The sequence below is a fragment of the Phocoena sinus genome, chromosome 16, assembly GCF_008692025.1.
Source record: "Phocoena sinus isolate mPhoSin1 chromosome 16, mPhoSin1.pri, whole genome shotgun sequence".
Lineage (NCBI taxonomy): Eukaryota > Metazoa > Chordata > Mammalia > Artiodactyla > Phocoenidae > Phocoena > Phocoena sinus.
The window spans coordinates 50584995-50609979 of NC_045778.1; the positions used below are offsets into that span (position 1 = coordinate 50584995).

Here is a 24985-nt window from a genome sequence, read left to right on the forward strand (position 1 = left end):
GAATTAAAACCTAAGGAATTTAAGGAAAAATAGAAACAGCATGAGGAGGTATTATTAAGAAGGCACAGAACAGTTTGGGGTGAACTACTTAGATGTTCCCAATGTTCAAAGCAATGGGCATGGATTCTCAAAGTTACTTCAATCTTGGAATAACACCAAATTTCTTTAGGTCCTTCCAAACTAGGTCAAACCTTCAGACTTTAGCTGAGAGCAAAACACAACAGGAGCCAACAGTATAATTATTTCTCCTACTTGACCCCAAAATCACCAGAAAGGCAATCTGCTCTCGGAGGATGCAAGCCTGAGGACCAGAATCAGGAGATCCAGATTCTCTTCTTGGCCTGGCTCTCCCTAGTCCATCTCAACACTTAACCTCAGCTATAAAATAAGGGCACTTTCTCTAACGTTCTACAATTCTCTATTATTGTGCTGTTACATAGGAGTGGTACCAAAACCACAGAGTTCATAGAGCTGCTAAACTCTATACTGCTCATACCAACCCAAATGTTCTCTCTTCAACTCTCAGAAACAAATTTAAGTAGGATATTGTAGAGAAGACATATGCAAAGAAAAGGCAAACAAGAATAATGGTGGTCCAGAATCCATTAGGCATAAGGTATGACTAGAGATGGGAAAATATGTAGCTTGGAAAAGAGAAGACTTAAAGAGAAACTGACAGTTCTTTAAGTACCGAGAAATATATGTCACAATAATGACTCAGTTTTACTTTATCGAACACAATTGACCATTGGGTAAAGACTGCATGACCATATATGTTTATCTTCATTTTTACTTTTTACAATGACCACCTTCAATAGAAGAACAAAATTTAATAATTAGTTAGGTCTGCAAATACACAGACTTCCTCTGAAATAAACTGCCTCCTTTGTCACTGGATGTCTCAGAAGCTAAATGAACAATTCTCTGGGCTATTTTAGAACAGGAGTCAATAAACTTTTTGCAAAGGGATTTGAGGGCCACATATAGTCTCTGTTACCTATTCTTCTGTGTGTGTGTGTGTGTGTGTGTGTGTGTGTGTGTGTGTGTGTGTGTTTCCACAACCCTTAAAAATATAAAAACCATGCTTAGCTCACAGGCCAAAGATAGTTTGCTGACTCGTGTTCTGCAGGTGTGCTGTCCAATAAATATGAGTCACATATGTAATTTAAAATTTTCCAATATCTACATTTAAAAAGTTAAAAAGAAACAGGAGAAGTTAATTTTAATATACTTTCTTTAATCTAAAATATCCAAAAAACTATCATTCTAACATGTAAACAAAATTACTAATGAAATTCTTTACCTTTTTTTAAAACTAAGTCTTTGAAATTCAGTGTAGGGAAACAGAAGAGATGATCTTCCAAGCAATACTTAATTCTAATGACTCAAATCAATGAGGAAAAAATGGAACTGTCAATAAATGACTGCTGGGACAACTGGCATGATACCGGGAAAAATAAAGCTGGATACTTTTTTGTGACTCACTCCATTATAAATTCCAGAGGGAAATGAGATGTCGATGTAAGAAAGTAAAATAATAAATTCAAATGGCCAGTAAGAGAAAAAAATGCCAAAAAAGACGTTATTTTAACCATCAGATTGGCAAAGATCAAAAAAGAGCCATATCGCTAGACCCTCAATAAAACAAAGTTTTACAAATCAGGTACTATTACTGGGAACATAAATGTGTATGACCTTTGTTAAGGGCAGCTTGGCAGTATGTATAAATATGTACCTCACTTCTGGAAATTCACCCTAAGAGGTAATTAGAAAAAAGCAAAAAAAAATGAAGGCACAAGGATATTCACTGAAGCATCATCCATGAGAAAAAACAACTGAAAGCAACTTAAATGACCATCAGTAGGACTGATTAAATAAAACAAGGTCATTAAGGATAATATAGGTTTCTTACAGAAAGATGTTGACATTGCTGGGGGGGAAATGCAGGTTATTAAACAGCATATATAGTGTGATCCCATTTATGTAAAATTTTAAATTTCATATAAATGTATATATTCATAAAGAGATATAAGAAGGATATTTAATAAAATGTATACAGTGATTATCTCTGACAGAGGTAGATTTGGGATAATTTTCTTTGGACATGACCATAGATGTGCTTATCTTCATTTTTATTTTTTACAATGATCACCTGACACCTTTTATCCCAGAATCATTTTTATAACCTTCTCAGAATGATTTTTTTTTCAACTAGTACTCTTAGAAATATCTTTTATGCATGTCATTTAACAGAGTGTGTTACATGCACCACAGTGTGGTGAATACATTCTTTCACTGAAATAACACTGCCTTCATTCACACGTGCAGCTAGTACTCTCAGGAACATCTTGTTATACATGTGACTTTACAGAGTGTATTACATGCAGCACAGGGTGGTGAACTCATTCATTCACTGAAATACTACTATTCTGATTTAACAAACCATTAGCATTCTTAAAAACATGTTTTAAACATGTTTCTTTAGTGTTATACATGCACCACAAAGTGAATACATTCCTTCACTGAAATAATCAGCATGATGATCTTTATCTTTTTTGACTAACATAAAACTTAATTTTAAAAATTATTGAAGATTAACAGAAGAATGTTAAAAGCAAACAAACAGCCTTATATTATTTTTCATAGGCTATAAAGAGAGTGGAGAGAAGTACAGGTGACAAATCTAATAAACCAGACATAAAAGGAAGCTCCTGCCTTTCCTAGGTTAAGCTATAATTTGATTCCTATACAAGGCCCAGGAAGGACAAGTATTTTGACTCCATCTTCTTGTGGTGAGTACTGTTATACAATAATACACATCAAAACCCCATTCCTTAGAGATGAAGGACATCCTTGAAACATACAGAACATAACACAAGAAGAAAACTTTCTCTTTAACTCAAAACACTCTTCAGTATAAATCTAGGAACATATGTAGAATTAATATCACCAGAAAAGTTCCCTAGATTCCACAGAAATGACAAACTATAAACAAAGTGATATATTTTCATGCCCTCATAAACTAAGAAAAAAGCCTATCAAAAATAAGGGAAAGGGCTTCCCTGGTGGCGCAGTGGTTGAGAGTCCGCCTGCCGATGCAGAGGACAAGGGTTCGTGCCCCAGTCCGGGAAGATCCCACATACCGCGGAGCGGCTGGGCCCGTGAGCCGTGGCCGCTGAGCCTGCGCGTCCGGAGCCTGTGCTCCGCAATGGGAGAGGCCACAACAGTGAGAGGCCCGCGTACCGCAAAAAAAGTAAATAAATAAAAATAAAAAATAAGGGAAGCAAGGTCATGTAAAGAGTCCTTTATTAGTGTGCCCTCTACCTGTTAAAAGGCTAAGTCACTTAAGATACAGACATGGATAAAAGTAATTTCATATAATGTCATTTTTCAGTCACTAGCTTTCCCAAGTTTGGGGTGTATAAGATCTATAAAACCATAGGGCTATGGGCTACTAATAAAATTTGACTCAAAACGATCTTTTCTTTTCCATTGCTGACATTCCTCAAAACCCTGGATCTCTTCTCTCAGTTAATGAAAAGTTAGCCAAGGCTCATTCACAATAAACTCACAGGATCTCACTGTCAATAAAAGTAGATGCCACGAAACAATCAGTGTGCCCCTGGGAGAATAGTCTCCAAGTGGAAACAGTAAAATATAAAAAGATGATCAACATTAAAATGTTTTCTTAATTGGGGGGAAAAAGTCAACAGCTGTTTTCAGAGTTAAAAGGCTGCCTTTTATTGAGTTATCATGTTAGCTCTCCAATAGGCAGGCAGTGCAGACATTTTAAGCGCATTACCTTTAGGAGGAAAATACGACTTGCTTTCAGCTTTGTGAGGCCAGTCTACGACGAGAGGTCCAAACCTGCGAAAGCTGGCAGTGATCTCATCTACAAAACAAAGAAGGACTCTTAGCAGAAGAGAAAATAATACTGCAAACAGAATAGCATAAAATATGTCTTTTTATTTTAAAATGTTTTTTCTTTTTTTAATATATTTATTTATTTATTTTATTTTTGGCTGAGTTGGGTCTTCGTTGCTGCACATGGGCTTTCTCTATTTGCGGTGAGCGGGGGTTACTCTTCGTTGCGGTGCGCAGGCTTCCCATTGCAGTGGCTCCTCTTGTTGTGGAGCACGGGCTCTAGGGCGCGCCGGCTTCAGTAGTTGTAGCATGCGGGCTCAGTAATTGTGGCGCACAAGCGTAGTTGCTCCGCGGCATGTGGGATCTTCCCAGACCAGGGCTCGAACCCGTGTCCCCTGCATTGGCAGGCGGATTCTTAACCACTGCGCCACCAGGGAAGTCCTATTTTAAAATGTTTTGAGAGCTATATTCTAAAGCATTTTTACAGAAGTCAAACTTACTAAGTGAAATACCATTGTATTTCAACAATGCAGAATGTGTTCCTAACTATAATTCACTTCCCTTCTTCACTTCCAATAAACCTGATATAAAGAATTTGGAAGGAAAAAAGTCTGACATTAGCTAAGGTGACCTCTCTATCAAGTAAAGAGGAGATTCTAAAAATAGGAATGTTCTCTGTTTTTAGAAAAAGAGGCAAAAATACACAAAATATTTAAAATACACTTCCACTTGTGTGGTGAGATAATCTCTAAGATTATTAATCTTAGATTATTATTAAGATTGTTTTAGAAATATTATTCCTTTGGTGAGGAGTAGGGACAATAAGTAGGTAATTCTATTTAGGGATAAGAGAAAGCTAAAGCCAATGGTCTTTTTCTCTCATACATACCTACTACACAGCCTATAAAGAAAACGTTTCAAAAGTTATAGCTTAACAAGTTTATCTTTTCCTTCTGACTTTTGACTCAAAGCAGAAGGTTATAACTAAGCTCCTAATCAGGTTTAAATTGCCACTCTCTCAGCCATGATCAAAAACTTGGTCTTAAAGAAAAATCCAATCCATGGATGAGATTAACACTAGTAGAAGAATAGTTTAGAGGAAAATGTACAACCTTAAAGCAGTAAGCCTAAAGTAAAACTATTTTTAGAGACTATTCTTCTCTCATTATGAAAAAAAGAAAATCATGATAAATCAGAGAAATATCATAGCTTAAATAATACTGGCAAAACAGTTCTGCTTTAACAATGTTTTTATAGCAGATCCAAAGCCTTAGAATTAGAGCCACTGTTATTTCCCTTGAGGTAACTTTGTCACAATTCTATTTCATTTGTCCATTCAACAAATAGTTATTGACAACCTACTATATGTTGGCTGGCTTTAGGCATAAGTGAAACTCACTTTTGGATTGGCAGTATCTCAAAAATGTTATTAGGAAATATTCCAATAAGTCTTCATTCTTTTAAAGGCAAGAGGGGGTGTTTCATTAATAGGTATCTACATTAAAATATGAGATGGTATGGTGTGATGGATAGGAGCAAAAGCTCTGGAATCAGACTGATTTTGATTCCAGCTGCGCCATTAGCTGCATAACCCTGGATAAGCTGTTTCTCTCTGATCCTTAGTTTCCTCACCCACAAAACAGAGCTGGGAGGAGACGCCTTACAGGGTAGCTATGGAGATTAAACAAGATAATGTAAAGCACCTGGCACAACAATGGGCTTGTGGTACGAGTTTCATACATATTAGCTCTCATTATTATTTAAAATGTATCCCCAAACAAATAACTAGGAAATGGGAAGTTGCTTGAAGACTGCTATGTATGAAGAGCAGACCTAAAGTGCACAATCTCTCACTTCCCCATCTATCAAATATCCTCATCTCCTGACACCATGATATGAACGTCCTGAAGCTGCCTTCAAGAAGAGAGGTAGGGTCAAATCATACAAATAACAAACCTGGCCTTTATAAAGTCATTAGAAAGTGAGTGCATTGTACCTTCATCGATATCAGGGGGAAGGCCTCCAACAAACACCTTTCTAGAGTAGCGTTCTACTCGCTCCCCATTTTGACAGCGAGTGGGAGAACTTAAGCCGGATGACAAGGACTGATCGCCGTGACTGTCGTCCAGGAAGGCATCTTCAAAGGGAAAGAGAGAGGATCGACCTGAAACAAATGTGGGAGTTTCTATGGTTAAAATTATTTTCCTGTACAACACATGCTTTATTAGGAGTTGAAGCACAGAGTGAAGCATTCCAAAAAATATATCCTGAGCTGTGACTTTTTCAATAGAATAAGCGACTGCAGGTTACCAGGTCTAGACAAGTTTAGATTGTCATTTTTGTGTAAAGCTATGTACAGCACAGAAACAACTGGATCGATATTAAGGAAGAAGCGTCAAAAATTGCAGCTGTTTTCGCTGCTAAAAAAATTACTACATTTTACTCATACAGTCCCTATCACTGCTGCTAAAAGTATTCAGCAGTTGTTTTTCCTTACCCCAGGGTTTTCTTAAAATAAATGGAAAAGTAATCTTTATTGACAGATTTTGATTGTTCTTTATGGTGATTTCAGAGGTTCATGTCTAAAGACTGGGTCTGATAGCTGATGGAATATTAAACTGATGACAGAGGCTGGTAACTTCTCTGATAGCAGTACTAAAAATGATCAAGTTTTCCCTGCCATTCCAAGCTACTCCAATTTAGAAATAAACATCCACAATAAAAAAGGGTGGGGCAAGTAAATGAAGACATGTAAATTAAGATATGGGAGTATAGATGTAGATGTGGTTATGACATCTTTATTAATCTAAGCTGTATTTTATATCACTCAAAAAAACAATGTCTATTGTTAACTCTATAGCCAAATAAAGTCTGTAAAGGCCCTATCCACTCCACATGACATAAGAAAGATGCCAGTAGTTAAAGTCTGTCAATAAATGTAACATAATAATGCCATCTGGCATCACAAAATAAAACCTAAGTTTAAAAAATACATATAGGTCTTCCCTGGTGGCAGAAGAGGTTAAGAATCCGCTTGCCATTGCAGGGGATATGGGTTCGGGCCCTGGTCTGGGAAGATCCCACATGCCGCGGAGCAACTAAGCCCGTGCACCATAACTACTGAAGCCCGCACATCTAGAGCCTGAGCTCCGCAACAAGAGAAGCCACCGCAGTGAGAAGCCCGCGCACCACAATGAGGAGTAGTCCCGGCTCGCCGCCAACTAGAGAAAGCCTGCATGTAGCAACGAAGACCCAACACAGCCAAAAATAAATAAAAATAAATTTATTTAAAAAAAAAGAAAAATATATATATTTGTTTTTCCTGTTTGAGTCAGTGAGTTCCTAGTAAAGGTTTCCACTAGGATCCACTCTAAAACTGAAATATCTTGAGCTCTCTAACTTCTGAAAAAAAGAAAAATTCCCCTCTAAAATAAATCATACACTCTTCAAAAACAGGACACTGTCTTCCCTATTTAGTCTCTCCTCTCTGTATTTCCCTGAGACCTAGGTTCTGCATCACTACAGCCAACTCTCTAAAACAGAATATAAATAGCCCTAGAAAAATACTGAACATTAATTCTTCTGTAAAAAAGTTACTAATATAATTCTGTTTATTTTATGAACAACCCAGGTGGTATAAGAAAGGCACTGTTTTGATGTTGAGAGTTAATAAGTAAAAGGACCAAAGAATTTTTTGTTCAGCTCTTCCCAGCTTAGCTACAAAGAAACAGAACAAAATTTGTCACCTCGTGTTACCTAGCATTTTTAGCCTGGCAAGGACAAACAATAGACAGTAAATTCTCATCCCCTGATGTCTGTTTTGTTCATTGGGGGTAAAAGAACTAGATCTGCAGCAACTATAGGCAAAACGAGCTTCCCCAAAACATCCAGAGATGTTCTCCCACGGCTCTCGGATTTGCTTTTCACATAGTCCACGCTCAGTGAATTATGTGCCTAGGCCTACTCACACACCCAAATCAGCATTTCCCACATTATGTTCCTATCCCCGCCTCTTACCCTCAACACTAGTAACATGAGATGCTCAGAAAACAAAAGCTGGTGGGGGGGTGGGGGAGGGATTGGGAGAACTAAATAATATTGGAAAATACTGCACACCTTATGCCCTTCCCAGAGATTCACAAGCCATATTAGAATACAAAGACTGGGGAAAAAAAAAAAAAAAGAATACAAAGACTGGGAAAAGTTCTGCAGTAAAATCACTTAATCTAGCATTACTTGGATTTAAGATAAAGGAAACTTTAACATACATGTATAACTCAGTGGCAAACACTTGAAGAAATGTTTATCCACATTCCAGGAACAGGACAGATAGTTATTTGGACGGCGCTGCCAAAGAAATCAAGTCTGGTGAGAGATAGGCAAGCACATAATTATAAAATAGAGAAATACTAAGAGAAGACTTTACCAAGTGACACAATGGCACAATTTACTGTTCTACAGAAAAAGGTAGCAAGGGGTGGGGAGGGCTTTATAGTGATTTCACAGGAGGACAATTTTGAGCAGAATCTTGTGGGAGTGGGAGTTTCTAAGGTGAAGAATAAGAATCCACAGAGAAAAGAACTTTCAAAACAGCTCTTATCTTTCCCTCCAAACCTGCGCCTCTAGCATCCCCTGCAATCTCAATAAAAATGACTATTATCCACACTCAATTCAATCTCGAAATCTAGGAGTCATCCCTGACATCCCTTTCTTTCATACTCCACATCTAGTCCATCGCTCACTAAGTCCTACCAACTCAAGCTACAAAATAATTCTTCAATCCATTTAGTTCTCTCCACCTTCAGTCCTAACACCCTGGTCCAGATTGCCATCATCTCTCCCCTGAACAGCCTTATGAGGCTATACAACAACCTGTTTAGTCTACTGATTTCTACCTTGTACCCACAATGCTTTCTCTATAAAACAGCCAAAGTCACCATTTTCAAATATTAATCTGAACATGTAACTACACTCTTCACCCCATTCTTAAAACCCCTTACCCCTTATTTGGATAAAGTACAAAAACACTGTAAACTGTAAGGCCTCTGCCTACCTCTCCTTCATCATAGTTGCTGCCTCTCCCTCTGGTTCACTAACCTCCAATCACCCAGACCTCTTTAGAAATTCCTGATTATTCCTCCCTGCTTCAGGCCCTAAGGACAAGGTGTTCCCCCCACCCAAAACAAACACCCTCCTCTCAACTCCCCGATTTTCTAGTTAATTCCTATTAATTCTTCAGGTCTAAGCTGAAAAGTCATTGAAACTCAGGTAGAACTTTCCTGACCTTCTAGATTAGATTAGATGCCCATTTCTATCTACTCACAGCACTTTTCCTAACATTTTTTCCTCAATTACCATTATGCTATCATACGGGTTTTCATTTGGTATCTCGTTTCCCAACCCCGTGAAACTGTAAGCTCTATTAGGACAAGGACCAATTTAATCTTGTTCACCACTGTATCTTCATGTCTTAATAAGGGCACATAAAATAGGTATTCAGTAAGTGTTAAAAGCGAGGCAGTAGACAAGAAAGGAAAACAGTATGTGCAAATAAATACTGGCACACAACATACAGGTGTGAGGACGGCAAGAGATGGGATCCTGTTCCTAGAAAATTGAGACCTTTTCTCCTCCTTCTGTTTGTTCAAGCATTCATTTTACAGTATATATTACAAAAGCAACAGGAAATTTCCACATTTTCCAAATTTGCTATTTCATTCTAATACTAGCTTTTAAAAAAAAAACCACACTCACTCCCTGAAGACTCTGATACTCCCATCTAATCCATCTTCCATCCTGTCAGAATGACGTCTCTAAGATGTCCCGGACCATGTTATTCCCTCCACCCCAAATCCTACAATAGCTACATCACCTCCACTAGCAATCTGCACCCAGGGAGAGGGAGGATGGGGTGAAATTCTGAACAAATTTGTGACTGTCCAGTTGAGAGATGAGGAAGTCTTGAACCAGATCAGTGAGGAGAAGCAGCGGATGTTCAAGACATTCTGGAACAAAGAGAACTTTCTTTCTGCATGGCCAACATAACCACAGCTTCCCCGGAGTATTTTGGCAAAGAAAATAAAAGCAAATGTTAATTGCAAAAATTTGGGCTGTTTTAAAAATTGGTTATGGGTACTTAAGAAACTTTCCAAGGTTTTAAAACCAAACTTGTCTTATTATTAGTATATAGAGTACCGTAGACTTTAGTAATAAATTTGCCCCTGGAAATGAAACTGCTAAGAATTCACACATACATGATGTTTCTCTAACTGTAAGCTAAAGAACTAAGAATACAGGTCTCAGAACTCAATCCTCAGATCTACTTAAATTGAATCATGGAGGTCAAACTTGAAAATCTGCACTTTTAACAAATCTCCTCAGTGACTCCTATGCTCAAACTTAAGAACCACTGAAATGCAGATTATCTGTCTGTAGCAGACAGCCACTAAAAGAGACATTGTGTGAAGTGTATGGAGCCTTGGGAAACATCCAAGTTCAATCAAGTTAAGAAAAGTATACGATGGGACTTCCCTGGCAGTCCAGTGGTTAAGACTTTGCCTTCCAATGCAGGGGGTGAGGGTTCGATCCCTGGTCGGGGAGCTAAGATCCCACATGCCTTGGGGTCAAAAAACCAAAACATAAAACAGAAGCAATATTGTAACAAATTCAATAAAGACTTAAGAAAAAAAAAAAAGTATATGCTCAGGAATGGAATACAAAATCTAGAATCTAGTCAACCTTACTGTAACATGACTGCCTCAAGTACTGATGGAACAAAAAGTTAGTATGCAGGAAGCATTTAAAAGACAGAAGGGTAGACTAAGAACTTGCAGCATTTACCTAACTCATATCAACAGGAGATAGGAGGACTTTGACAATACTGTCGGGATTGCTCCTATGTGGGACAGAATGGCTCATTTGATCTTTCCAAAGCCTGAAAACCATCTATTTCCCTATGCTCTAATTATAAGCTCCTGAAGGGCTGTTCTATGAATTTAGTGCCTTATTATGAAGAGGTGACTCTTGAACTAGCAGAAAAATAATCAGCCACTGAAATTATATTTCTGTTACATCCATCTCCATGATAAGATGAAACACTGGTATTCCGATCTGTCCAGTAGACTAAAGAGGTTGGTATTCGTGCATTCATTTGGTTGGCATAAATTATCCTCCCATGACAAACAGTCCCTGGGAAGACTGGTATAATTTTAGTTCCTGGACATGCATTACTAGAAACTGAAACTTAAGAGGATGTACCCAAACTGTATCCCATGAGAGGCCCTGCTTCACTAAAGTAGTATCTCTCTGACATACTTCTTTTCTTTAATAAAAGCATTCCCCAAGAAGCAGCCGCATAGCACAGGGAGATCAGCTCGGTATGTAGCTGATTCACTTTGTTATAAAGCAGAAACTAACACACCATTGTAAAGCAATTATACTCCAATAAAGATGTTAAAAAAAAAAAAAGGCATTCCCCAAGACCAAAATGTTTTAAGTAAGTCACGTTACTTACCAAAAATTATATTCTATGTACCTAGCATATAAATGTGCTTTAGAATCTCATGAAACTTTCACATAAAATATTCATATTCAATATTTCAACAGAAACAGGAGAAATACTTCTCAACTGCTGCACTTTGGCCATTTGGCTTTCTCTTCCACCAATGGTCTGGTTTTCTGATATCTATTTTCAATTAATAAGCAGAATGTAGTTTTTGGTCCAGTAAATGGACAAAAAGTCTCTGGATGTAGAGATGACTTAAGGCTAAAGGAGCCTTGGACTTCCCTGGTGGCGCAGTGGTTAAGAATCCACCTGCCAATGCAGGGGACACGGGTTCAACCCCTGGTCCAGGAAGATCCCATATGCCGTGGAGCAACTAAGCCCGTGCGCCACAACTACTGAGCCTGTGCTCTAGAGCCCACGAGCCACAACTACTGAAGCCCGTGCTCCTCAACAAGAGAAGCCACTGCAATGAGAAGCCCGCACACCACAACAAAGAGTAGCCCCCGCTCGCCAAAACAGAGAAAGCCTGCGCACAGCAACAAAGACCCAACACAGCCAAAAATTAAAAATATAAATAAATAAATTTATTTTTTAAAAAAAAAGCTAAAGGAGACTTGGAAGACAAGGGCCAAATAAGAAACCTGCAAAGCCTAGTTAAGCATGGAAGGTTTGTCGAAGATAACTCTTCCCCAGGAGGTTCCGTTTCCTGCAGCTTATGAGGGGAAAACAAAAGCCCACTAGCCATGCTGTGCTGCTAAAACTGCTTGGACCTCACCTCTGAGCTGCCACGTCTCTGCTGTCAATCCAGCAGCTCCAGGGCACTCCTGGCCTAATATTTCCACTCCAAGCCTGGCCCTTTCCATCTTAGTTTTACAAGGCGCTCAGAAATAAGTCACTCTGGGGATTTTTTTTTTTTTTTAAATGGATTATAAAGCATGTCTCCCTTAAGAAAAAAAAACTGCCTATAAGTCAAGATAGTCAGATTCCAGCCTAGGTTGTTCTACTCTATGACCTTGGACATTTCACTTATCTGAGTCTCATTTACATAATGAGAGATTTGAACTAGATGAAAGGTTTCAAATCTCTGGGGGCAACAACATTCCTTTTAAAAAAAAAAAAATTATTTATTTAGGCTGCGCCAGGTCTTAGTTGCGGCAGGATCTTCGTCGTGGCTTGTGGGATCTTTAGTTGCGGGATCTCGGCATGCGGGATCATTTTTAGTTTTGACACACGGACATCTTAGTTGCAGCAAGAGGGCTTCGTAGTTGCGGCATGCATGTGGCAACTAGTTCTCCGACCAGGGATCAAACCCGGGCCCGTGCATTGCGAGCGTGGAGTCTTACCCACTGGACCACCAAGGAAGTCCCAGCATTCCTTTTATTACACAAAACTCTTACATAAAACCCCATTTGTTCACTTCTTTCCAATTCCACTGCCATCATCCTATCCTAAAGCAGCAGCATCTCTTGCCTAGACTACTACCATCATTCCAACGTAGACAACCCACTTCTCTCACTCTACTCCAAACAACAGCCAGAGTACTCTTAAAAACATAAAACTGATCACTTGACCATGCTTTAAAACATTCATAGATTTCCTCTTGTACTTGGACCAAGTTCAAAATTCTTACCAGGAGCTAAAGCCCAGCAAGATCAGATTTCCTTCCTTCCTCCAACCTCATCTTAATACACCCTCCCTTCTCTCCCACCAAGCTCAGCCATTCGGGGCTCTATTTACTTCCTCAAACAAAGCCCTTTCTTGCCTCAGGTGCCTCTCCCCTCCCCCACCACTCCTTTTTAATACAGCTTTATTAAGAAATAATTTACTTATTATACAATTCATCCTTCTAACCCATTAGCAGTCACTCCCCATTTTCCTTGAACCCTCTCAGCCCTAGGCAACCACTAGTGTACTTTCTGTCTCAATAGATTTGCCTATTCTGGACATTTCATAAAAGTGAAATCATCCAACATGTGATCTTTTCTAATTGTCTTCTTTCACTCAGCATAATGTTTTCAAGGTTTATCAATCTTGTAGCATTTATCAGTACTATGCTTCAAGCCTCTTAAAATAGCTGTATTATGATGTCTGGAATTTCCTTTAAAATATTCTAAGGGAAAAAAGGACGGGGAACATATGAAACACGGTTGGCAAAAATGTTGATAATCATTGAAGCTAAGTGATGGGTAAACAGTTCATTAAACAATTCTATTTTTGTGCATGTTTGGAAATTTCCAAAATAAAACATTTATTTAAAGATAAATAAATCTTTCCATCCTTTCCATCCTTTGGGTTTGAGCTTAAATAACATCTCTTCAGAGAAAACCATCCTACCTTAAAGGGACCCTCCCATTTTTCCTGCCTAGTACTTATCACAACTTTTGAGTATAAAAATGTTTGTTAATACTGATGTATTACCTCTCTCTCCCCCACTAGAGTGAACACTCAGTAGAGAGACAGCTAGGGTCTAGCATCTCATCCAACCCATAATGGGCAAACAAACATTTAATGAATGAAATTAGGGTGGACAGCCCAGAACCCCTCCTTCATTATTAGTTTAGGCTCCTTCCAGAGCAACTTGCAAAAGTGAAAAATTTTCCTATTATTATAAGCAGCAATACTTCAGACACTATAGCTATGAACACTCAGATATTTCCTCAGCTGTTCATGTTTCATTCTGGGACCATCCATTCCTTTAGACAAGAAAGCTCACATAACCCCAGTTTGAATTAGCAGGATGGCATGTTTGTACCATGGTCTCACTGATACAGCTGATCTCTCCTGCCTTGGGCAGGCTTTTGGCAGAAAGACCTAACTCCAACTTGATACACAAGTTTGTTTTATTGGATTCTTAGAACCTTTTTTATTGACTAAATCATCCATTAATTTCAATAGTTTTTATGGATTAAATATACACAGAAGTACATTTTACAATAGTAACACCAATCCACAGTAAATCCAACAGTAAAGTGACTCCAATCATTCTTTCCATTTGCTCATTCACATTACTTAAAAAGATCTTTCATATTTTCCTGGCTGCTCTTTAACTAAGAAATTCTGTTAAACATCTAAAGCATTGGCATAGCCAACATCTCTGTTTATGGACAAAAGTCTCCCAGAGACCATAAAAACTCATGTGAAATGAAAACACAACATATATTTTAATCAAGTGTGCTGTTTAATGTGTAGGCAAAGATCATGTATGACACTAGTTATCAGGCTAGTTTCTAACAGGGGCTGCAGCTGCATAGGAAAACAAAGCAATCTACAGATTCAATGCAATCCCTATCAAACTACCAATGGCATTCTTCACAGAACTAGAACAAAAAATTTCACAATTTGTATGGAAACACAAAAGACCCCGAATAGCCAAAGCAGTCTTGAGAAAGAAAAATGGAGCTGGAGGAATCAGGCTCCTGGACTTCAGACTATACTACAAAGCTACAGTAATCAAGACAGTATAGTACTGGCACAAAAACAGAAATATAGATCAATGGATCAGGATAGAAAGCCCAGAGATAAACCCACGCAAATATGGTCACCTTATCTTTGATAAAGGAGGCAAGAATATACAATGGAGAAAAGACAACCTCTTCAATAAGTGGTTCTGGCAAAACTGGACAGCTATATGTAAAAGAATGAAATTAGAACACTCCCTAACACCATACACAAAAATAAACTCAAAATGGATTAAAGACCTAAATGTAAGGCCAGACACTATAAAACTCTTAGAGGAAAGCATAGGCAGAACACTCTATGACATAAATCACAGCAAGATCCTATCTGACCCACCTCCTAGAGAAATGGAAATAAAAACAAAAATAAACAAATGGGACCTAATGAAACTTAAAAGCTTTTCCACAGCAAAGGAAACCATAAACAAGACGAAAAGACAACCCTCAGTATGGGAGAAAATATTTGCAAACGAAGCAACTGACAAAGGATTATTCTCCAAAATATACAAGCAGCTCATGCAGCTCAATATCAAAAAAACAAACAACTCAATCCAAAAATGGGCAGAAGACCTAAACAGACATTTCTCCAAAGAAGATATACAGATTGCCAACAAACACATGAAAGGATGCTCAACATCACTAATCATTAGAGAAATGCAAATCAAAACTACAATGAGGTATCACCTCACACCAGTCAGAATGGCCATCATCAAAAAATCTATAAACAATAAATGCTGGAGAGGGTGTGGAGAAAAGGGAGCCCTCTTGCACTGTTGGTGGGAATGTAAATTGATACAGCCACTATGGAGAACAGTATGGAGGTTCCTTAAAAAACTAAAAATAGAACTACCATATGACCCAGCAATCCCACTACTGGGCATATATATACCTGGAGAAAACCATAATTCAAAAAGAGTCATGTACCACAATGTTCATTGCAGCACTACTTACAGTACCCAGGACATGGAAGCAACCTAAGTGTCCAATGATAGAGGAATGGATAAAGAAGATGTGGCAGGGCTTCCCTGGTGGCGCAGTGGTTGAGAGTCCGCCTGCCGATGCGGGGGACACGGGTTCGTGCCCCGGTCTGGGAGGATCCCACATGCCGCGGAGCGGCTGGGCCCATGAGCCATGGCCGCTGAGCCTGCGCGTCCGGAGCCTGTCCTCCGCAACGGGAGAGGCCACAACAGTGAGAGGCCCGCGTAACGCATAAAAAAAAAAAAAAAAAAAAAAAAAAAAAAAAAAAAAAAAAAAAAAAAAAAAAAAGAAGATGTGGCACATATATACAATGGACTATTACTCAGCCATAAAAAGAAATGAAATTGAGTTATTTATAGTGAGGTAGATGGACTTAGAGTCTGTTATACAGAGTGAAGTAAGTCAGAAATAGAAAAATAAGTACTGTATGCTAACACATATATATGGAATCTAAAAAAAAGAAAAAATGGTTCTAAAGAACCTAGGGGCAGGACAGGAAGAAAGATGCAAATGTAGAGAATGGACTTGAGGACACAGGAAGGGGCAAGGGTAAGCTGTGACAAAGTGAGACAGTGGCATGGACATATATACACTACCAAATGTAAAATAGATAGCTAGTGGGAAGCAGCCACATAGCACAGGGAGATCAGCTCTGTGCTTTGTGATCACCTAGAGGGGTGGGATAGGGAGGGTGGGAGGCGGATGCAAGAGGGAGGGGATATGGGGATATATGTATACGTATAGCTGATTCACTTTGTTATATAGCAGAAACTAACACAACATTGTAAAGCAATTATACTCCAATAAAGATGTTAAAAAAAAAAACTTGTGAAAGAACACTCTGCAAAGAAGAGGTTAAGATTCTTTGCTGTCATTTTGATTCCACAAGGGAAATCAACTTTTGTCTACTGAAACCCGTCTCTAAAATAAAAGTGGGTATCAATGGGAAATATAATTGAATATTTTAAAACTTTATGTACAATCAAGATTCATTTTCAAATCCTATTCTTTCACATCGAATTCTCCTTCTTCCCAACTGCTACTGCTTCAACTGTACTACTGGAAGCGCTTGATTTGCCAAAGAGTCTACCCTCCAACACTTGATTCCCCATCCAAGCTGTCAACTGATGCCCAAGTTCTGTCCTGTTTTCATTACTTGTATCACGAAACTCTCTTTCTAAAGCCTGACATTATCCGTGTCAAAAACCATTCATCAGGGCAGCACAGACCATCTCACTGCCAACTTCTCCTCTCCAGCTGGTCCCCACTGCATCTACTCACAGACATATGCTCCAAGCATCTGGTCATGCCAATCTCACCTCAAAGCTTTCTTTTAAGTTGAATCAGATACCTGGCGTGCTTTGCTTCCTACTCCTCTTCCATCATCCAAATAGTTCCTAAAATTCTACCTATTCCAGGAAGCTTTTCCAGGAGAGGTGAAAGATTTCACTGCCGAATTTTTGCTGACAGATCTCAAAACTGTCACAGATAATTCTCTTTGCCCTCTCTTCCTAAAATGTTTTTTTTTTTGTTTTTTTTTTTTTAATTAATTTATTTATTTATGGCTGTGTTGGGCCTTCCCCGCTGCATGCGGGCTTTCTCTAGCTGTGGAGAGCAGAAGCTACTGTTTGTTGCCAGGGCATGTGGGATCTTCCCAGGCCAGGGCTCGAACCCGTGTCCCCTGCATTGGCAGGCAGACTCTCAACCACCACGCCACCAGGGAAGTCCTCCTAAAATGTTTACCAAAATGTATGTAAAGCACAGAATATGAGTTACAGTTAACACACATCAGCAGGTTCACTTTTTATGCTTTTGGAGAAAAGTCTAAATTTTGTTTGGAGGAGAGAAATCAAGCATTAATATAATCCCTGATCACACAAATAAATGGCATGAGGAAATCTGCCAGATCATCAAATTTATACTATGTAATGCTGGCCCAGATGAGTATATTTCAAGCAATGAGAGTGGATATGAGGTACACCTGCTCCATCCCATATGACTTTGTCACTACATTTTAAAAAGATGACTCTTCTTTTTCAACTTTAAACACACACACACACACACACACACACACACACACACACTCTCACTCTCTCTCTTTTGCTGTTATCTTCTTCATCTACAACTATCAAACTGCAGACTTATGAAGAGCAGTGACCAGGTCATTCTAGGCAGTGTTTAGCACTTGATGCAAAGATGATCATGGCTTCTGAAAACGATTAAGTCAAACCTTACAAATAAAGATGGGGAAGGTAACACAGAAAGAGGAAGAGTAAATATTTTTTCAGGAGTTTAGAAACTACAGGTGATCTTATATTCTTGATGTCTAGTATTTAGTATACTATGATTTTTAAATATAAAATAATTTTGAAAAAATATAATGCCAAACTCTGGTCTGCATAGATATGGGGTTTTACTTCCAAACAATCCTCATCAATAAGCATTTAATAAGTGCTAACTATATGTAGGTCACAGTGTTAGGCACAAGAGACAACTGTCCTCAAAGAACCTATCTCCAGTTGAAGAATCAGGGCATACAGAAAAGACAGAAAGAACGTAAGGCAACAGAAGCAGAGGAAAACACTGCCTGTAAGGCCACTGGGCAAGGCTTCCTGGAAGGGGTTAGGCTCGAGTTAGGCTTGAATGCATGAACTAAAGATAGGTTTTAGTTAAATAAATGAGAGGAAGGGTGGACAGTATTTGCAATAGCTAGAGAGTTGGAAAGCACAGGGATTGGTCAGAGGAAGGTGAGGGGGGAAAAAATGGAGATGATGAGGCTGGTGAAACAGGGAGAAGCCAGATGACAGGGATCCTGAATGGAGAACAAGGGTGAGGACAAAGTGGTGTTTCAGAGACATGAAACAATAGAATGCAAAGGGAGGGTTAAGCCCTGAGAAACTAGAAGGAAAATACTGACAAGATCTGGTGATTGATCAGTGCCTAAGAAGAGTATAGTCCCTGTTGTCTACCCCCCCCGATATGTCCTTCTCTATTCCTTCCCGAGAGCCATCAATTTCCTAGCAATAATTTTAAAAATATATGTTACAAAATGATTTCTAGTAATATTATTTTCTACACTTGAAATTGTAAAATTATAAGATTAACAAATGTTAAATGATCTTTATTTCCATGGTTAAAAAGTAATCAACTATACAAATGTTTTTCTTCACCACCACATGAGAACAAAACTGACGATATGATTCCATCATGATAGAAGGTTTCATTGGTAACTCAAACACATATTAGGTTCTGCCAGTATTCACCTATTCAACAAACATTTACTGTGGAATAAATACTATGAATTTAATATTATTATCTTCAGGACTCAATTACAGAGTCAGAGACAGCCTGATGAATGATAAACATCCCCAATAAGTAGCCAAAAGACCAAGGTTCTGGACTTGGCTCTGACTTTGAGATCTCACAGTGGGGGAAATTACTTCATCTCTCCCAACTTCTGCAAATAAGCACCAAAGCAAGTGACATCTATGGAATGCTTTCAGTTTTCATGGATAAGTTTTCCTCTCCCATATTTCATACCATAACTTCACTGACTAACATTCTTGAAGTTGGAAAAGACTGGTTTTATTACTTCATAATTTACAGATGAGGATACCAGATGTTAGTGATAAAGCAGTGATTCCAACCTAAGTCTTTGACCCTAAACCCCATACTCTTTCCACTACATTAGACTTACCCTACCTACTTCATAAAATTATTTGAACAAATTACAGATATGGAAATGCTTTAGAAAGGTTACAGCAATACACAAATGAAAGCAATATTATTTTGTCTGGGTGTGGCCAGGAGAGAATGCAAGTTTTATGGGGCTTAGAGCCCATACAAGTTGAGGCTCTCTCTTTAAGAAAAAGAATACAATGATAAGGTAAAAATCTTGGAGGGGACCCATGAAAGTGAGGATACCTGAAACTTAACTTTCATTTAGCTTCAAGGTAGATCTGCCTCTGCATGTAACACACAAAAAATTCACCAGCCAACCTACTAAGATAAAGAACTGCCCTCTAAAACCTAACTTCTGTCTTCTACGTAGTGTGAAAAGAACACGGTGGGCACAGAACAACAACAAAATACGCATGCTTGGCCTTTATTCCCTCAAGATCATTCACAATAAACCATATATCAAAAACTTCCAGTTATAAATAGTCTTTGCTATGTCTTTATTAGGATTAAAAGAACAAATTACCTACTAATGAAAAATAATTATAATGAAAGTGACAAGAGAATTATTTCGCTAAAATAATTAAGCTAGAACATCATACCATACAATAATTATTGTTTTACACACACACGGGTATAAACACGCACACACTCATATTTACTCACAATTTGGCAAGCAAAAGATCTCATTAAAAAAAAAATTTACCTCGTCTTCGCCCATAGCTCCTGGCTGCATGTAAACACAGAAGAAAACCATGGGTATTTGTATCAAAATGGTGAATTTAGAAATAAAAAAATATTCACACAAACCTTTTCTAAGTATTCTCAGAATCAATCTGGAGATACTGTTCAACTTGACTACATACATATTATATTAAAAAAAACCTTTATGAAGCACAAGTTAAATCACAATCTTAAAGAGAAATTCAACTGGATGTGGCAGCCACTGGAAAAGATACAATGGGTGCTTAAGTTTCACAAGTCTTATAAGGATTTACATTGTGGCCCATTATCTATATCAGATATAGATAGAGTTCTTTAAAATTTTTTTCTGATTTATAAATCTTCATTTGAACTATATGTTACCACCAGACATCACTTTAAAGATAAAACCATTCATTCTAAATAAAATCTGCAGCGTGTGGTGGTCATTCTAAATTTCTTCACACACACACACACACACACACACACACACACACTTCAGAGTCCCCTGAAAACTGTATAGAAATTTTATACACAATTAGCTGTTGCTTTACAAAATGTATTTCTGTAAAATTTTCAGTGACATTTCTCTTAGCCTCCTCAGTTACTTTCCATACAGTATTACAAATGCAGGGAAAACAATATATTTTTCATCTAGAAAGTGAACTGAAAAAGTAGAAAGGGATTAGGCAATGGGTACATCCCGGGCTATGCTGAAGAATAGAGCACTTTAAAGATTTTCTTCCCCCTCAAAACTCAAGGCCCACAGAATGCATTGTTACAATGTTTAATAAAGCTAGACTGTGGCATCATACATATATTGCTAGGAGATCCTGTCATCTAAAATGACTTTCAAAGCGCAAAGTTTTTCAAATTTGAAACCCCGAGTTCTGTAAAAAATAAATGAGAACTCTAATCCATTTTTTAAAGGCATGAAATGTTATCACATTAAATTTAAACTAAAAAACAAGGATAATTTGGGGTTACATTCCCAGTATAAGGTAGAACTAAATAAAACTACTTCTCTCCTAGGAAAAGAATTCAGACTTTTCAGGTAGAAAGTTGAAATACTAGTTGGCCAACCTCATCTTCTTGTAGTTTCCATTTTTCTTCAGACATCGTACTCACCCCACTGATACACCTTTGGCCTCTTCACTTTCCCATGACACAAATATTATAAAGTATTATCCAGCTTAAAAAGGATTATTCAAACCCTACTTACTCCCTAACTCTGTCCCTCGGTATAACTCTCAACGAAAAACACCTTTTCTGAATTTACATAGCAATTACTGTTTGCATCACTTACAAAGGGAATGCATTCTAAAATAAAATTTTAAGGAACTTTTACACTTTTCATTATTTGGAACCTGAAATTCATCTTCCCAGAATAATAAATGGTAGTTTCCTAGCTGGGTCCCCCACAAAAGCCTACTTCACTTATAATAACATGGGTGAATTAACACTAATAGACAACACTTAAAAAAAGAGATGAAAACCAGTTTTGATGTCCCACCATTTATTTTTGTCCTTCTCCCATCCCCAATGATGTCATGCTGTCCAACACCCCCCAAGGCAAAACCTCTATTTAGAGAGAAAATCAAACATTCTGTATTTCAAAATTACTCATTTCTCTCCCAAACAACACATTCCTATTCTTTCATTATATCTGATTTCTGGCCAGATACTCAATAAAAAAGAATCTGATTACAATACTAAGGTACAAATGACTCATCAGACCTTAACATCCCTAAAGGATAAATGAAAATGCTGTTCACTCAAGTCTTCAACTGCTAACCATTCAGGTAATAGAGAACACAAAGTGCACAGACCCAGACAGGCATGGGGGTGGGGAGCAGCACCCCAAACTTGGGACGGGGTAGAGCTGCAAAAGGCATACTTGGGAGTTGTTTTTTGGGTTTTTGTTTGTTTGTTTGCCTTGGAGGAGGTTTTATTTATCTCTCACATTGAAACTGCAAAAATACATCAGTATTTCACAGTTACTTGGGAGTTATAATCAAAGCTTCCTTAAAACAGTTCATGATTTTTATAGATTCTTCTCTTTTTCCCATTTCTAATCGAAGACAGAAAATTGGTTCATGTCAGTCTGGAGGCTCTGATAATATGGAGGCAAAGATGGAATATGGAATAGGCAGCCAATTTAAAGTAGTGATCTTGGGCTTCCCTGGTGGCGCAGTGGTTAAGAATCTGCCTGCCAATGCAGGGGACACGGGTTTGAGCCCTGGTCCAGGAAGATCCCACTTGCCACGGAGCAACTAAGCCCGTGCACCACAACTACTGAGCCTGCGCTCTAGGGCCCGCGAGCCACAACTACTGAGCCTGCGTGCTGCAACTACTGAAGCCTGTGTGCCTAGAGCCTGTGCTCTGCAACAAGAGAAGCCACTGCAATGAGAAGCCCGTGCACCACAAGGAAGAGTAACCCTCACTCTCCACAGCTAGAGAAAGCCTGTGCACAGCAACGAAGACCCAATGCAGCCAAGAATAAAATAAATAAATAAATTTATATTAAAAAATTTTGCTCATGAGGGCCATTTGCAAATAGACTAATTAGAATCAAACTCTTCCCTGAGGGAGAGATAATGAAGAGGACACCAAGGAGAGAAATTTGGGAGCACAAAAGTAGTGCTTTCCCCTGAGAACAAATATGACTTTTAAACAAGAAAGGCTATTGAATATATAAACTTAGCATGAGCCAGCACAAAACAATCCCACATAGAAAAAAAGGAAATAATGTGACTAATTCTGGGTATATAATATATTCTATGCTAGTACAGATTTATACCAGATATGCCAAGATACGATATACTTTCAAAGTCCAAGAACTAGTTCCTCCAAGAACTTTAATTCTTTATTATCAATCATCATCATTACAGATAAAATTCTTTTTACTGTTTCATTATGTATTAAACAACTTTAGACCTCATAAAAAATTACAGTCAATTTCTAGAAGTCAAGGTAGTAGTTACCCTTGGCTAGGGGTATTAACCAAAAGGGAACCTGAGGGGAGGTTCTGGGGTATTGGTAACGTTTTGATCTTGATCTAGGTATTGGTTAATTTGTGTTCAATTCTGTGATAATATATCAAGCTACAGTATATATTTATGATCTGCACACTATTTGGTATATAATTATACTTTAATAAAAAACAAAATATTACAAACATTTTAGACCGATTCACTGGGATAAAAGGTTATAAGATTAACGTAGAAGGTCCAAAATGCTAACATTTTTGTAGTCTTTAAATCATAAACCTGAATAATCCAAAACTGAAAAAAATTAGACTTATTTTCAATTCATCAGAATAATATAAAATGGTACATGTACTTTGCAGTGGGATATGCCAGTTACTCTAAAAATAAGTTTACATGATCAATGACTAGTACCTCATGTTAATTGTATGGTGTTTGGTTAGGCACAGGAGGCATCACTGTAAAATGGATCATCTGTTACTCCTTACGTCTTGGCCTGCACTCAGTTTTACATGGCTGCACTCACACATGTGATTCCCTAAGGGCAACTTACAATCTGATTTTAACATCTAAAGTAAATCTTCAGCTACATGGATTCATCTAAAGTTGCTGATGTTTCTGTAAGCCAAGTAACATCATACACAGATTCTACCACAGAGGTTCAAAAACGCTCGTGCATGGCACAACAGAGAGAGAGAGAGAGATCTCCATTCTCTTGTGGATCAAAGTAGCATGCACCCATTTCAGGAACTTAAGCACCCTGGGATGCCATACTTATGAAATCAAATGAACAAGATACAGAGATCTTAGTACATTTTACTAACTGGCTTGGAAATATCTGTCAAGGCTGTTAAAAGTTAACTGTAGTAACAAATTGTTAATCACCTTCCTTGCAATAAAATCAGTTTCTTAAAAACACCTTGTAAACTTATTTTTTGAATACCATTTCAGTATACAAAATTAAATTCTATTCGAACATAATGGTCCCTTTCAACTTCCATCTAAGTATTAGTCACGCAAAAAATTCTACCTAAGATGGGTTAAGATCTTAAATTTAGTACAAAAATATCCCCTTTTCCCTAGTCAGACTGTAAATTCCCAAAGCACAGGAGTGATGGAGTTTGTCCCATATATGCCCCTCCTCTATCTTTGTCTTTATAATGGCAGGTGAGATAGTTTTAGCCCAGCAATTTTCAAATCTGGCAAATTATAATTGAAAAGGTCAATTTATTCATAACATAAACTTAGCAGGTAGAAATGATGCTTGAACGGATGGAATACATCTTCATCTACTACATTCCCATAAAGTATTTGGATGTTTTCAAATCCCTTCTTCCCACCCTCTTCTCTTTGACTCTTATCCATTTTTCTCAGAAAAATCTTTCCATTCCATTTGCAAGCTTAAAAAGTAACATTAACAAGTGGCAAGTATAATACTAGTGTTGCTTACATACTTCATAAAGGAAAAGAAATACCATAAAGTAAAATATAATAACCTGATAATTTACCATGCTCCAGGCATTATATGCTGAATGTTTAATGTTGTCTGTTCTAATTCCCAAAGCAACTACCATAATATATATTTCCAGATGGGCAAACTAAGGTCCAAAGAGAATGACTGGTCCAGGTTATTCAGCTACCTAAACAGCAGAGCTGGGATGGAATCCAGGTCCACACCGGCTCTAAAGCATTTATTCTTTTTCTCGTTTAAGTTAAGGTAGTATGTACATTCAATAAAACTCATCCATTGTAAGTTTACAGTTTGATCCATTTTGGTAATCATACACAGCCATGCAACCGGTACCATCATAAACTAG

At 38.0% G+C, this 24985-nt stretch overlaps 1 protein-coding gene across 4 annotated transcripts in view; it reads right to left on the reverse strand.

Annotated features, from left to right (window-relative positions):
- Nucleotides 1-24985, reverse strand: part of CPEB3 (cytoplasmic polyadenylation element binding protein 3) — a 179220-nt gene that overhangs the window by 62595 nt on the left and 91640 nt on the right. For all 4 annotated transcript variants that reach the window (XM_032608004.1, XM_032608000.1, XM_032608001.1 and 1 more), the window contains 2 exons: nt 5861-6028; nt 3803-3892 (listed from right to left, as the gene is read on the reverse strand). In XM_032608004.1, coding sequence (XP_032463895.1) covers nt 3803-3892; nt 5861-6028 — 258 coding nt within the window. The remainder of the gene's footprint in view (nt 1-3802; nt 3893-5860; nt 6029-24985) is intronic.